Source organism: Lactuca serriola, chromosome 2, assembly GCF_051521515.1.
Source record: "Lactuca serriola cultivar US96UC23 chromosome 2, Lser_US96UC23_V15, whole genome shotgun sequence".
Taxonomy (NCBI): domain Eukaryota; kingdom Viridiplantae; phylum Streptophyta; class Magnoliopsida; order Asterales; family Asteraceae; genus Lactuca; species Lactuca serriola.
Window position 1 is genome coordinate 55,054,952 of NC_136409.1, and position 17,126 is coordinate 55,072,077.

Genomic DNA, 17,126 nt, shown 5'->3' on the forward strand with positions numbered 1-17,126 from the left:
TATATGACTAATGTATTAGGATGTTTGATTGACATATTATGATTTTCTTGTATGGTTTTTATATACACGTTTTGGTTGATGGTTTATTATAATTAAAATGTAATTTTTGGTCATAAGTTTTGGGACATTACATAATAACTTCATAACACTTGACAAATTCATAAAATATTATCAAAACATTTGGCTAATCTTAATAACATAAATAAGACCAAAATGCTTTTAGCATCAAAATAACATTCTACAACATAATTAATCTAAAAAAACCCGTTTCTTATAGTTTCCATTTTTGTTTTATAATATAAGTACATTGTTGTCTTCAATTAAAAATAAAATACGAACAATCAATAAAACATATTAACTTTAAATATATTAACTAAAATAGAAAAAATAAAATTCAGTTTAATTGGTTTGGTTAAAATATATATCAGAATAAGTCCAAATATAATTTGTTTTTATTGAATGATTAATTATTTTACCATATTTTTTTCATTTAATTATGTATTATAGTTTAAGTGTTTTAGATAAACTTTACATAACAAAAAATATTAAATAAATATATTTACATATTAATTGAATTTAATATGTTATATTTTTTTATATATATAAATATTACATTTTCTATGTTTTTTTTTTTTTTTTTGTGTTTTTATTTGATTTATAATAATTAATACAAAATTTAAACAACTTTTTAAATATTTCACAAATGGTTATTATGCAAAGTTTTACAAAATTTGACAAATGGTCGTTATAGAGAACTTAACGTCTTTCACCGACATTATACATAAAGACTACTAGTGTGACAATTTTTGTCGAAAAAAAAAGGACCATTTTAAGGAATTTTTTTTAACCATAAGAAATTTTGTCTAATAATGTTGAGTGACATGGTTGAATATTGGACATGTTTAATAATAGAAAATAAAATAAAGTATAAATTTTGTAATTTGCCTTTAAAACAAAATTGTCTATTATCTTTCTATGCACATGCCTATATACCCATCCTCTCTGTAACCATTCTCATTATTCTTTTATGTTTCCATTATTCTTAACTGTTCATTCGGCTCTAACTTAGATGGGTTTTGTTTAAAGTCCATTTTTTCGGCTTTCCCTTCGATAATATCCTGTCCCAAAACAACAAAAAAACTAAGCACTCTCTCTTTGCACTATTTACAGTATCTTTCTTTGTAAACAAGAAAACAATACCAAATGAGGAGGCTTTCGACAATCAAACTTGCAATAGAATCGTTTACAGTTGATGGAGACGACATCATTGAGAAACTTATCGACACCTGGGAAAGATTCAAAGTGCCAGTTTTGGTGCCATTTCTGAGAACATTGATGTATGTTGCTCTTGCGATGTCTGTAATGTTGTTCATAGAGATGGTTTACATGTCGTTGGTGATTGCATTCAATTATTTGTTTGGGAGAAAGATTGAAAAACGCTACAAATGGGAAGAATTCAAAGATGAGCTTGAATCAGGGAGCTTTGTTTACCCACTTGTTCTTGTTCAAATTCCAATGTTCAATGAAAAAGAGGTTTGTTTTCTTTTCATCATTCCCCTTCCTCTATGTTTGCTTTTGGTTTTTTGTGTTTTGTTTTTGTTTTTGTTTTTATTGTTTTTTTTTTTTTTAATTCAAAACAGGTTTATCAGCTTTCAATTGGAGCTGCATGTGGGCTTTCATGGCCGGCTGATCGTATTGTGATTCAAGTTCTTGATGATTCAACGGATCCTATCATCAAGGTAAATAATAAATGTCAAACCTAGTACAATTAATACCGTTTTCTTTGGTATATTATCTTAAAGAATATATATATATATATATATATATATATATATATATATATATATATATATATATATATATATATATATATATATATAGTATATGTTTTTATTAGCAATGGTATTTTTAAGAGCCACATAAAAAGTTTAATTTTATTTTCCATTTTGTATCAAGGACCATCTTGGTTCTACTATTATTCATTACGCAATCCAAAATAAAAGTAAAGTATAATTTCTTATTATTGGTTTTTGGAAACGTGACACCAATAACATATAGTGCTTTCTGTTATAAAGGAAAATAAAGTTTGTTTATTTATGACTAAAAGGTTACAGCATGTGATTACTTATGAGTTTTTAAAATATGAGATTTCAAACATAAATGAAGACAAGACACTTTAAATTTTCAAACAATCAACTTTATTTATTTTTCAAAAAGAAAAACTGTTTAAATAGAGTTAGAACATTCATTTGTTTAATAATATTCTATTCTGTGACTAACATATGTAATATATTACTTATATCATCTTTAATTGACTGAAGCATAGTGTATATAATTGATATTAGTAAAACAATGTTGCATAAATAAATGCTTAGTCGGTGTCACGTCATAAGATAACCAACCCTCTTTTACAATGTTTTATTTTGTTTCTAAAAGATATGGCAGTTGCATATTTCGTCTAAAACACCATAAATTAGAAAAAATATATATATAATTCCATTGAGTAAACAAAAACTTAATCCGTATTTATATGTTCTATTTACCAAAAACTTGGCTATTTATATGAAAATAAAATCATCATAATTAGATACTGATTTTTGTAAAATTTATTTTACCATTGGTTTGGATTCAAATGGGGGAATTAGGGTATGGTGCAAGTGGAGTGTGAAAAATGGGCATGTAAAGGTACAAACATACATTATCAAGTGAGAGACAATCGAAAGGGATATAAAGCAGGAGCACTTAAAGAAGGTTTAGAGCATTGTTATGCTAATGAGTGCGAGTATGTGGCTATTTTTGATGCCGATTTTCAACCAGAACCTGACTTTCTCAAGAAAACTATCCCGTTTCTTCATTATAACAGTGAACTTGGTCTTGTTCAAGCTCGTTGGAAGTTCGGTACATATTCCTCTAAAACTTATTTATTGTTTGTTTTATGTCTTTTTCTAAAATTTACACTTAATATTAGACGTTTAACTATAAAATTGGTAAATATGTGGTATGTATAAGTGACATGTAATAAACACATTAAATTAGTCCAAAAAACATAAATTAAAGTGACGGGCCCTTTTAGAGAGTTGCTTTCTTTCTGAGGTTTAATGTTGTGATCTTAGGATAGGAGTCTTAGGTGTTGTTTGTTTTGGAAGTGGTTAAATCTCTTTTGTTCTTTTACAAGTTTGTGGAAAAAAACGTGCACTTGAGAAACGCCTACCCGCTAGAAAGAAAAAGTGCTCAAAAAGTATTTTTGTAGAAAAACAAACGAGGCCTTAGTAATCTTAACATATTTTCACGTAGAATTTTTTAGTTTTTCTGAAGTCACGTAAACTTAGCATGTAGTGATGGACGCTTTTAGAGAGTTTCTTTCTTGTGGAGACCTGATGCTATAATCTTAGGTTGGAGGGAGGGATAGCATTTTTAGCAGATTGTCACATAAAATTTTTTAGTTTTTTTGAAACCATGTAAGCTTACCATATCTAACACAAAAAAGATAGATAGTGATAGTGTGTTAATTTAATATGGGTGATTTTGGAGGAAAAAAATTAAAAAAGAAAACAATAACCAATAACCAATTAGAAGCTATCAATACCCCTTCTCACTCTTCTCTCCTCTCGTTATGGTGTTGACAAGCCTTCCCCAGCAAGCTCCATGGAACGAGCCAGGAGGCGGTGTTCAACGCCTATAACATGTTCTAACGATGGTGGTAGCGACACTCCCCAAAGCTTTAGAGGTGGAAAATCTACATCTGTTTTATCTACCTTGAACGAAGAGCAGACCAATAAAAATAATCAGATGAATTGTTTACAAGATAAAATTGTCCAAAAAAAATATAAACTAATCGGAGGTGCCACACTTTTTTATGAAAACAAAATTGATTTTATATATTAAATATTAATAAATATACTATACTTTACCAAATTATAAATGCATTACATTAACCATTATACTAATTATATAACTAAAATATTTTTTTAAGTATAAAATAAATGTTAATATGTAGTAAAGATCAATTCTGAAAAAAGTATTTAGAGCGTTTCAGAGTTTCGAGTTTTTAGTTTTGAACAAAACGCTTCAGTTTAAACAAAAAACTTCATTTGGCAGTATGAGTTTTTGACTTTTAGTTTAAATAAAACGCTATAAATATAAAAGTTATTTCATATAGTGTTTAACAGAAAGCTACTCAGCTTTTGAATTCAAATTACATAATTGTCCTTAAAAATATATTTATATATATTTTTTAAACAATTGTCTTTTTATGTAATTTTACATATTTTAAAAGTTTTCAACTATTTTTCTAAACACTCATATAACAAATAAAAGATAACGTTTTTATCATACACACTCCTTATATTATATCAATGTGGAGGATAACTATAATATCATTGAAAAACTATTGGTATTATATTGGTGTTAATAACTTTAAAATACGTAAAACAGTGAACTATAATGTTAGTATTGTGTTTCAGTTGCTTATTATCTTATCCTCTATATAAATAAGGATATTTACAAGTTTGAACATTTTAAATATTCAAATATAAGAAAATAGTACAATTTTTTATTATTATTAAAATGACCACTACTATATAAGAATTTCCAACTAGTTTTATGACAAAAATAATACACTTGGACTTACAAAAACTTAAAAGATAAGATTTGATAAAAAAAATACTGATAGTATTAGACAATTCGAAATTATAGTTTCAAGAATAGGGGTATGAAAAATATTCGTTGCAATTGAGAAAGCAAATACATTATATATTTATTGATTCCCGGGATGCCTTGTATCGCACTCGATGATATTTTCTATGAAGTGAGAAGAAAATTTTGGTCAAATACATTGTGTTGTAGTCATTTTCGTTAGATATTCTTATCTTATAAATATTATAATTTGTTTTGAAATTTAAATATCTACATTAACTGATAAATAAATTATGTAAATAAAATATAAACTAATTGAAGAACAATAATATATAAAGAAAAAGTGTAACAATTTAAAAGCTCTGGTATTTAAAACTGCAAATCTGCAATCAATATTATATAAAAATTGGAAGTCTATTGTCTTTTTATATGTAGAAAAGATTATAACTAACACTTTCTTTATCTTCTAATTAATATAAAAATCGAATAAGCATAATTGTATTTAATACAAGTTAATTTTATTAAAGATTTGTTTGATAGTTAATTTAAAAAATTATACATAAAAAGGTCTTTTAAACTTTAAAATATATATATTTTTTTAAATCTAAAATTATAAAATAAAATTTTATTTTCTATAGAAAGTGAAGGGAGCCCACTAGTTAGACAGATTCCCACGTTTACTGCCACTTGAATTATCTGTCCATTGGTTGGCATATGCTTTTCTGTTTCGTTTGTTATTTTCAAATTATTACATAACTAAATAGTACGTTATATTTTTTTGGTCCCTTCGGTCTCAAAAATTGATATGGTCATATGGCTCTTCCTTATGGTTTTCAAAAAATCACACACTTAGCTGCCTATGAGATTGTTATACACTAAAATATCACGCTCTTTACCTCTCTATTTTGAAGAGATAATCCGCCTCCGTTTATAACCCGGCAAACGGTAACTAGATCACCATCTTTTCTTTGAGTTTCTAGAAAACCCCACCTAGGGTTGTGAAATCGGGTAGACATGTTGTGTTTTTGTCTCACACGACACTGCATGACAATGTTTTATATAACACGAACACGACACGATATGATTTCGTGTTTTTTTTTTCACTAACACGAAAACGAACCAATTAAAACACGACAAAACGACAAAGATAACATTACATAACCATTAGTTTATTTAATTCATACTTAATTAAACATAACACGGAAAACACATGTTCAATCGTGTCAATTTCGTGTCGATTTGTGAACACGAACACGACACGATACAACATCGTATTTTTTAAATTTGACACGAACACAAATTTGAATTTTGATTTCGTCGAGATTTCATTTCGTGTGTATTTTTTGTGTCATGTCATAAATTGACACCGCATCCTTGTATAATCTCTCTCTCTCTCTCTATCCATCTATCTATTTATCTCTCTCTCCACCTCTCTCTCTCTCTCTCTCTCTCTCTCTCTCTATATATATATATATATATATATATATATATATATATATATATATATATATATCCATGGCTCTCTCTATCTCTCTCGGGGATGACTGTAAAGAAAACCAACTTATCACCTTTAGGACCATCGTCGAGCAAAAGGAAAGTCACTCGTTTTCTCACTCCACCCGCTTAACTCCAACCATAACTCCGTTATACATCTATCATTTCTTGATATGATTTAATTTTTAAGTATGATTTAAATTTTGTAGTGGTTGTATGATGGTTTAGGGTCTTCATTATGATTAAGGTTGGGGTTTATATTTTAGTTAGGGATTTCAATTTTATGATAGTAGTGATGGTAATGTGGTATATTGGGTCTGGTAGTGTGGTGGTTGATGGTTGTGTAATGGTGATCAATGATGTAGTGGTAATTATTTTATTAATAATTAAATAAAATCAAGTAAGCGTAAACCATAGTTTTGGACTCTATGGTTAGCACTAACATCTATTTTAGTCTAACTTAGAGGTGTAAAACAAAAGAACCGAAAACTGGTTAAGGAGTGAATGATGGACTAAGAACAAATCGAATATCAGTAACCAGTTGCAACCGGTTCCATTTCGTTTCTATTAGGACGCGTGTTATCTAAGAAGGTGTTTGGTAAAGAAAATGGTTCGAACCGTATCAGAACTAAAAGAATCAAAAACCAAAATGGTGAATTAGGGGAACTAGACTGAATACCACTAATCGGTTCCTAGCTGTTCTAGTTCCGTTTTGGGTTAAAAGTTCATCCCTAGTCCAACTTTTGAACTTTTGACATGATGCATTCCATGGTTTTCAAAACTTGATGACGTGTCCTTAAGAATAAAACTGTCAACTATCATATGTTAAATACATATTAAATGACAATTATACCTTATTTAATTAATTTATTTTATTGGCACTCATGAATAATACGGATTATTTATGTAAAATATGAAAGAAGCCTATAAAAGGCTATCAACACTTTGTTTTAGTTTTATTATATATAATATACGTTTAGAAAGAATAACGGGTAGCTAGTAACTGATAGTGTTTTTTTAAACGTTACATAAAGTTAGAAGCTCCAAAACATCATCTCCCACACACGCCCATAATATTCTTTACCCAAAATATATGTTTTACTTTTATGATCTAAGATAATTAAAATTATAAATAAATAAACATGTGACACATTTATGAACATTTAAAAAAATTAAGAATATTATGAATAGATTATTATGATATAGGTATTAATATGTTGATAATGTGATATTATTGTCCAACACTTTTGATCTCAAATAAGCTAAGAGATTCTTGTAATAATACGATTTGTGGTGGCGCATAATTGTTTTTGTCCTCAAAACTCAAAACATTGATTGTTAACATGTTCCTATAGGTTTCAAAGGGATCCGAAGTAACCGGAATACATCAATAAGAAACTGGATTTTTGTTTTCTTCTTCTTAAATCTACCAAAACCCTTATCATTTTTTGGGGCGAGGAAGAATTAATTTTCCTTTTCTATTCTTTTACTAAAAAGAAAAATTTAGTTTCGTCCCATGTTTAAAGCATTAGTATTTACAATTAAAGTGTTAATATGAATAAAAAAAATATTTTAACTTTAAATAAACGGTAATAATTAACAGGGATGAGCATATTAACCGAATCAAAACCAAATTAATATAACTGGACCATTATTACAAAAGGTGGTGTGGTTTCTAATTTTTATGAATCAAAAATACATATTTTTCAATTTTTCATTTAAAAGCAATCCATTATGAGTCGAACCAAACCAATAATATTAATAAATGTTTTTAATATAATAAAATATTAAACATATGTAATTATATTAGGAACTAAATTTTTTATAGGGTAATTATTTAGAATTAGATGGATTACGATCTTCTATCCTATTAATGTGGATATACACTTTTTATAGCAATATACTTTATTTTTTTATTTTTTATAGCAAATTAATCATTCACTTTTTATAGCAATGTACTTTATGTTTTTCACTTTTTATAGTAAATTATTATTATTATCTTTTTATCATTTTGGACCATTATGGTTAACTAATATTAATCGCTAAATATAACTATTAACTGACTACATCTGTTAACCAAAACCTATATTAACTTATACACATTGACTAATAATATGCATTAACCGCTTATAATGGTTATGGTTCGATTTTAGCTCACCAAGTCGTCCAATACGCACTCATAATAATTATCATTATCATTATTACAAAGTAAAAAGAGCATAAGATAAATTTACGATCTTCATCTAGAAATAGATAACTAAATACAATTTCTTACTATCATTATTACAAAGTAAAAAGAGCATAAGATAAATTTACGATCTTCATTTAGAAATAGATAACTAAATACAATTTCTTGCTACTTTTATTTATCTGTGCATATAAAAATTAACTTTCACGTTTTCTATGATAATGTTTGAGTATTTGTTTCTTATTAAGTATAAGATTCTTAAAATTCTATCAAATTATAATATTACATTTTTTTTTGTTGTTATAATATTATATTATAAACAAGCCTATCAAGTTGTTTCATATTTGAGTTGAATTGCGATAACTAAGTAGGTATTTTAAAAAAAAGTTTGTTTCCGTGACTTTTAATGAACAAGTCAATAACAAATATGGGAATAGATTCCTATATAATATTTCTTAATAAATAAAAATAATTTTATTATTTGTCATCTTCTTATACATTATGCTACATGTCATTTTATGGTAATTAAATTAAGTTATATTTACATGTCATTTTGTGGGTTTTTCTATTTTATTAAATTTCATACAATACTTAAATATAATAAATATATTAATAGATGTATATATCTAATTCATTAATGCAATTTTCATTATAATTTTTAAATTCCAAAATTGCATTCAACTATTTTAGTTGTTTATTTATTTAAATTATTAGTTTAAATTTAAAAGATAAATAAGCATTTCAATTTTAATAATTAATATTTTATTTTTTTCCTCATAAATTAAATTTTTTTTTAAATTGTTAGATATATTAACGTTTGTTTTTTTTTAAATAAACTCATTTAATACTTGGATCTCACAAATAATAGTTATTTTATATATAAAAATTTATATTTTACAGAATTATACTAGAAGATTGCACTGTATAATATTCTAAAACATAAATTATTTTGTATGAATAAAATTATTGTTTATTCAACGAATCAAAACGTGTATCAAAAGTATCGAACAAGACTTGATAATGTGATATAATAATGAAAAATTAAGTTGTGATAATCAGATGAAACTATTTAACAGGATTTAATCCCGTGACCTTAAGATTACTTGACAACACGTTGCTATTACACATTGACACCCCTTGGAAATCAAACGTATTATTATATTACTTTAATACTTTATAATACCATGGTATTAGTATTAATAATAATGTAAAACTAAATATTTGGTGTTATATTCATTTTGGTCATTGTAAATTGATTTTCATGTTATAATTGTGAACTTTTGCTTCTTTCTATTTAATGGAAACATATGATGTCACCTTTTACTTACCTTCAAAATCTGACCATTAAATTTTTTATGTTCTTCATCTCCATTAAACTTAAGATCATGAAGTATGAATCGTATATACTTACAAAAAGAAGGTTATTTAGTGAATTCTATATTATATTCATCCAGTCATTGTAAATTGATTCTCATGTTATAATTGTGAACTTTTACGTCTTTCTATTCAATGGAATTGACAGAAAGAGTCTTCATACCAAATATGGTGGAGAAGCAAGCATTTTATGATAAGAATAATTTACATATACAACCCTTAGAGAATGAGGAAAAGTACAAGAAGATGAAAAATCACATTAAAGAATGGAAACGTATGAGAGACCTATGAGTGTCTAACATCCCCCCTCAAGCGAAATGGTGGCGGTTTGATGCACAACATGTCGCGGAAGAACTCAAATTGATGTCGGGGAAGAGTCTTTGTAAAGATATCTGCCACCCGAAGCTTGGTAGGAATAAATTTGGTGTGAAGTTTCCCAGAAGAAACAAGTTCACGAATGAAATGATAATCCAACTCAATGTGCTTAGCTTGTTTGTGAGAGACCGGATTTTGCATGAGAAATAAGACACTTTTATTATCACACAAAAGCGTTGGTCGATCCGGAGGTAGAGCATGCAGCTCCCGCAGTAAATGAGTGATCCATATTATTTCCGCAACAGTGTTTGCCATGGCACGATACTCAGATTCACAACTCGAGCGAGAGATGGTGGGTTGTTTCTTAGCACTCCACGATACAAGGTTGCCGCCTAGAAAAATTAAGTAGCCATAAGTAGAACGACGTGTCTCAAGACACCGAGCCCAGTCCGCATCAGAATAACCAAGAAGACCAGGGGAGTTATGGTGAGAAAATGTGAGGCCAAAGGACATAGTGCCCTTGACATATCGGAGAATGCGCTTGACACTCTGAAAATGAGAACGCGTAGGACTTTGAAGAAACTGACTAACTTGATTTACCGCATATGAAATGTCAGGACGTGTGATGGTCAAGTATTGCAGTGCACCAACAAGAGACCGATAGTGAGTCGGGTCATCAAGTAGCTGGTTTGGCGTCAAGAAGAGCCGCTCGCTGAAGAATGTCATGAGCATACTTAGATTGACTGAGAAATAAGCCAGTATCAGTATAGATGACTTCAAGCCCGAGGAAGAAATTAAGGCGGCCGAGATCCTTGATAGCAAACGTATCGTGTAATTTGGTGATAAAAGACTGGATGACAGCCTCTTGATTTCCAGCCAAAATTAAATCATCAACATAGACAAGCAAGTACAAGATGCACAAGTCCCGTTTGAATACAAACAGAGAAGTATCCGCCTTGCTACAAACAAACCCACTATCAATAAGAAAGGTGCTTAGCCGATGAAACCAAGCCCGCGGAGCCTGTTTAAGCCCATAGAGAGCTTTGTTTAGACGACACACATGATGAAGTAAAGTTGGATCCTGAAAGCCCGGTGGTTGCTCCATGTATACCAGCTCATGCAACTCACCATTAAGAAAAGCATTGTTAACATCAAGTTGGTGGAGTTTCCAGTTGTTAAGAACCGCTAGTGAGAGCACAATTCGAACAGTAGATGCCTTAACCACTGAACTGAAAGTTTGAGAATAATCAATCCCCGGGACTTGACTGAACCCCTGAGTAACAAGACGAGCTTTGTGTCTTTCAATTGAACCATCAGCATGATATTTGGCACGAAATAGCCAACGACAACCCACTATGTTATGATGTTCAGGTCGGGGAACCAATGTCCAAGTATTATTCCGGCGAAGAGCTTCCATTTCTTGATGCATGGCAGTCAACCAATGTGGATGTTTTACAGTGGACTTGAACCCTTTCGGATCCGTGGAAGCAAAAAGCGCTGAATATAGCGCATGGGAAGAAGTGTGGGCCAAATCGGCCCGATGCTTTGGTCTGAAAATCCCAGCCTTGGCTCGTGTGGTCATTAGATGTCCCGTGGGTGGAGGAACAGGGGTCGGAGTAACAACGGGTGAATCTGACTGCAAAGGCATAGCAAGTTCGTCAGAAACAATCGTGGGCTCAGGTGTAGCAGGCTCCTTATGGACGGTAGTGGGCTGAGAAAACACATGGTCTCCCAGAGATTCAGAGGAGACAGGCGGGCATTGTGTCTCATCACAAAGGTCGCAGGCAGGCAATGTCGAAGAAGAGGCCGGAGCTGACGGCGATGTTGGCGAAACAGGGGAACATGGGTGATCATCCAAGAAATTTGTCAAGGTTAACATGGTTGACGGAAGTTGAGACGTACCACCAGAAAAAGGAAAGCATTGTTCATCAAATTTGGCATGCCGAGTGATATAAATACGTGATGTCGCAGGATCAAGACATTGATAACCCTTGTAACGAGAGCAGTAACCAAGGAAAATGCACGGGAGGCTTCGTGGAGAGAGTTTGTGAGCGGCATAGTCTCGTAAGTACGGGTAAACACGACAACCAAATGGTTGAAGGTGATCATAAGTTGAAGCCCGATTAAATACAAGCTCAAAGGGGGATTTATTCTGCAACACTGAAGTAGGTAAGCGATTAATTAGATAGATTGCAGAACTAAATGCGTGAACCCAATACGATGGAGGGACGTGTGCATTAAATAACATTGCCATACCCATTTCAACAATGTGTATGTGTTTGCGTTCGACCCGAGCATTCTGTTAAGGAGTGTATGGACAAGAAACCTGGTGAAATGTGCCATTATCATTAAGTAATTTGCAAACACGATGATTCAAGAATTCGGTGCCGCCATCACTCTGAAAAAACCTTTACTTTGCGAGTGAATTGTGTTTGAACAAACTTGAGAAATACATCCAAGATTGCATAGAAATCAGATTTGGTTTTAAGAGGATAAAACCACGTAAATCTAGAATGATCATCCATAAACACAACATAATATCGATAAGCATCAACTGAACATTCAGGTGAGGGTCCCCACAAATCACAGTGCACCAAATCTAATATGTTTAATGAATGCTTTTCATTTATAACAAAAGGTAATCGATGTGCCTTAGCAACTTGACAAGGAGAGCATACAACCGGGTTTGGTAAAAGAGAAGTAACCAACAAACGGCCCTGTTTATTTAAAAGTAAAATGGTGTCAACGGACACATGTCCTAACCGAGAGTGCCACAATTCAAAGGACGCCTTCAAATTTGACTTGGTGGAGGCAAAGAACGCCCGATGACTGGTAGAGAGAACATATAAGCCAGGTTCACACCGACCTTGAGCGAGAATTTGTCGCGTTGATCGATCCTGAATGTAGAAATAAGGTTGAGAAAACAAAACATCCAGATTATTATCAATGGTTAATTTACTAACGGATAAAAGATTTTTGGTAATCTTAGGAATGACCAATACATCCCGAAGCCTAATATTATTATTAAAAGAGGAGTCGCCAACATGTGAGATGGGAAGAACCTGACCATTCCCAAAGGTAACCTGGTTGGTGCCCGAATAGGGTGCGGGTTGAGTCACCGATGAAGAAGTAGATGTCATATGGTTTGTCGCACCGGAACCAACATACCAATCCGGTCCGGCGGAAGAAACATGACATTGGGCATGAAAAGCTTTGGCGAGATCAGCATCAGAGGCGGGAGCATGGGTGGCATAGGTGGAAAGACGAGGGCAGACATTAGCATAATGACCGTTTGTACGACACAATTGACAGTGCGGAGGACGGCGACCACGTCCCCGGCCGCCACGGGAGGATCGACCACCACGACCCCGATTAGAGATAGTATCACGAGACAAACCGGTAAACGCAACAGTTGGGGCGATGGACCCGTGAATGGACTTGAGAAACAATTCGTGCCCCTCTGCCTGTGCAAGAAGATCCCGAAAGAGAAGGGGTGACCGAGAGGCTCGAGTAGCAGTTGAAAATGTTTCAAAGGATCTGCCAAGGCCACACAAAAACCAATGAACCTTCTCAGATTCTTCAACGGGATAACCAATCGCCGATAGCTGATCCCAAATGGTCTTAAATTTACGACCATAATCAGTAACAGTAGAGGCGCCTTAAGACAGTTGGCGGAGCTGATCGCGTAGGTTTTGAATGCGCTCGATAGAAGAGTTGCTGTAGGCGGTCTCAAGGGCAACCCATATTTGTCGAGCTGTGTCCAGCCCAATAATTTCAGAGAAGGCCTCTTCAGTGAGAGAGGCATGGAGGATGATAACGGTGCGCTGATCGGCAGCAAGCCATACCGAGTACGTCGGATTTGGTGAGGATTTGTCATCAACGAGGAGTTCTGTGGGTGGAGTACAGGAGGTGCCGTCAACGTGACCCATCAGATTTTGATGTGTGAGGAGAGGAATAAGTTGACTCTTCCATAACAAATAGTTTGAGGGGGGAAAGGCGAATAGTAATGAGATGCATAAGAGTGTTAATGGGGAGGAGAGTATCGGTGGAGGTGGAACCTGCCATGGATTAGAAGAGAGAAAAAGAAAACGTGCAGAGAAGGAAATAAGAAAAAATAGGATCTTTAGGCAAATGATACCATGACAGAAAGAGTCTCCATACCAAATACCGTGGAGAAGCAAGCATTTTATAATAAGAATAATTTACATATACAACCCTTAGAGAATAAGGAAAAGTACAAAAAGATGAAAAATCACATTAAAGAATGGAAACGTATGAGAGACCTATGAGTGTCTAATAGGAATCATTTGATGTCACCTTTTACGTACCATTAAATTTGTATGTTCTTCATCTCCATTAAACTTAGATCATAGAGTATGAATGGTATATACTTAAAATGAAGGTTATCATGGTTTGTCAAGGTATCTTTGTGCTCGGTCAGCATGTTCCGATTGTTAATTTACCCTTTAATGAAAATAAATTAATTAGTTTTTCTTTAAATTAAAGGATAATACCGGCTAAAGTTTTGCCGTATGCATTATTTTTAACGTTAGTATGTTCAAATGCTACGTATCCTTAACATACACATATAGAAATTCCAACGTTTTCTATGCTTGTCTCATTTATATGGTGTTTGGGGAATATAATATAAACAAATAGAAACTAATTAATACGTTTTATGGTGGCAATGTCATGATGTTATAGTGAACTCAGATGAATGCTTATTGACAAGAACACAAGAGATGTCACTTAACTACCATTTCAAAGTGGAGCAAGAAGTTGGTTCTTCTACTTATGCATTCTTTGGATTCAATGGTAATAGAAATGTTGTTGAACTTAATTTAAAGGTTCTAAAGCACCGTTTTAAATCAAAGTGTACCTTTATATGTTTTTTTGTAGGAACTGCTGGAGTTTGGCGAATGGCTGCACTTAATGAGGCTGGAGGATGGAAGGATCGTACTACAGTTGAAGATATGGATCTAGCAGTTAGAGCTAGTCTTAAAGGCTGGAAATTCTTGTACATTGGTTCAATAAAGGTAAATCAATTGAAATGTATTAATTCCAGTATGAATATAACCTTTCTTTATATCTTAATTTAAGTCTTTATATTTTGATACGTAGGTTAAAAACGAACTACCAAGCACATTGAAAGCGTATCGTTATCAACAACACCGATGGTCTTGCGGTGCGGCAAACCTATTCAGGAAAATGGTCTATGAGATTATCATAAGTGAGGTAACATCATTATTCTCTTTCTCCTTTAGTTTGAAGATTTGTGAATCATTTACTTTGTTATCCAGAAAGTTACATTGTGGAAGAAGCTACATTTAATATACAGTTTCTTCTTCGTAAGGAAGATTGTGGCTCATATTGTTACATTCATGCTCTATTGTGTTGTAATTCCTATATGTGTGTGGGTACCTGAAGTCGAAGTTCCAAGGTGGGGTACGATTTACATCCCAACCATCATCACTATCCTAAATGCTGTTGGGACTCCAAGGTATTTATTCTCTAATATCATTGCTAGTCTTTTTAATAGGAATGGGATGTTTGTCATACTTCCATCCTCTTTTGTAGGTCCTTATATTTGGTGGTATTTTGGATTGTAATTGAGAATGCTATGTCCCTCCATCGATGTAAGGCTACGTTTATTGGACTCTTTGAAACTCAAAGAGTGAACGAATGGGTTGTAACTGAAAAACATGGAGATGCTTCTAAGGATAAAATCGGAACTAGACAACATGGAAGACTTAGCTTCAAGCTAAGTGAAAGGTATGTATCCTTAACAAGAGAAATTAAATATCCTCCTATTTTTACTCATATTTATTATTCTACCCATGTGAAATAATGACAAGTGTCTTAAAATGTTATTAAGATTATCAAAATATTACACTTGTCACCATTTCATATAGATAGGAGGATAAGTATGTAGAAAATATAAGATGGTATTTAATTTCACCCTTATTAATGATTTATTTTAGAAAGACTAGTAAACTCTAGTTTATTTTAGAAAAACTAGTAAACTAAAGTTTGATTATAATGAAAATTTTGAAATACTCCAACCAAATGTTCTTATTTTCTCAAACCCATCAACAAATATTTTTCATACATACATGTTGGATTCTTAAAGAAATTTGTTTTTCCCCCCTTACATCATTATCGATTACTGAAAAGTTACTAATTTAGACCACCGTTGTGTTTAATTTTTGTCCTAACAAATGTTTTTTTGCACACATACACAACAATAAATAAGAGAACTAGTTGCGACAGGGTGGTCTAAGTCGCCATAACTGCTACGTAGCTAATCGTCGAGGACGTTATTATTGATTTCGTCACTATTGACTGTTGTCGCTAATATTCCTATATCGCCGCTAATTAGAAGACCGCTAATGAGTTGTTGGTAACACCGTCTCCACGGTTAATAACATTGTCGCTAAGCCTTTCTTTCTGCCCGTACCAATGTCGCCATTAATGCCTACTTTTTTAAAATGTCAAATTTATTTCCATACAGATTAACAATTTATATAAATCCATAGTATAATAATATTAATCTACAAACTGCTTTACATACATATAATAAGCATAAATACTACAACTATCCATAATATATGTTTTAACTTTTGTGTTATATAATAGCATCGATTTATCGTTATCTCTGTCATCCCTCTCTTCTTCATCTTAGTTATCTTCAGTAGTAAAAGATCAAACCATACCTCTCAATGCCACTAGAAACACCTAATTTTTAAGATAAGCATTAATATCCATCTACAAAATAAGTATATAAGTTAAAACAACAAACTAAGAAAAACCAAATTAGTACTTAACAATTAAGTCACAAATGCATTAAGTCCTTAACAATTTGGCAACCGATTAAACTACCAAATTCACGACAAATGAATTAAGTCCTTAACAATTTAACAAAGTATCGAACCACCAAATTCACAACGAATGCATTAAGTCCTTAACAAATTAGCAAAATACTATACTACCAAATTCACAATAAAATGCATTAAGTCGTTAACAATTTAACAAAACACCAAACTACCAAAATTCATAACAAATACATTAAGCACTTAACAATTTAGCACAATACCAAACTATCAAATTCACATTGAAATGC

General features: G+C 31.9%; 1 protein-coding gene across 3 annotated transcripts in view; it reads left to right on the top strand.

Moving 5' to 3' along the window:
• The first annotated feature begins 990 nt into the window (after positions 1-990).
• LOC145086257 (glucomannan 4-beta-mannosyltransferase 9-like) overlaps positions 991-17,126 on the top strand; it is a 37,387-nt gene continuing 21,251 nt past the window's right edge. For 2 of the 3 annotated variants that reach the window (XM_079024011.1, XM_079024010.1), the window contains exons 1-8: positions 991-1,533; positions 1,641-1,739; positions 2,646-2,898; positions 14,711-14,821; positions 14,906-15,042; positions 15,128-15,241; positions 15,307-15,506; positions 15,584-15,778. In XM_079024011.1, the coding sequence (XP_078880137.1) occupies positions 1,204-1,533; positions 1,641-1,739; positions 2,646-2,898; positions 14,711-14,821; positions 14,906-15,042; positions 15,128-15,241; positions 15,307-15,506; positions 15,584-15,778 (1,439 nt within the window). In that variant the 5' untranslated portion in view covers positions 991-1,203. The remainder of the gene's footprint in view (positions 1,534-1,640; positions 1,740-2,645; positions 2,899-14,710; positions 14,822-14,905; positions 15,043-15,127; positions 15,242-15,306; positions 15,507-15,583; positions 15,779-17,126) is intronic. The other variant, XM_079024009.1, reaches the window with a different exon arrangement.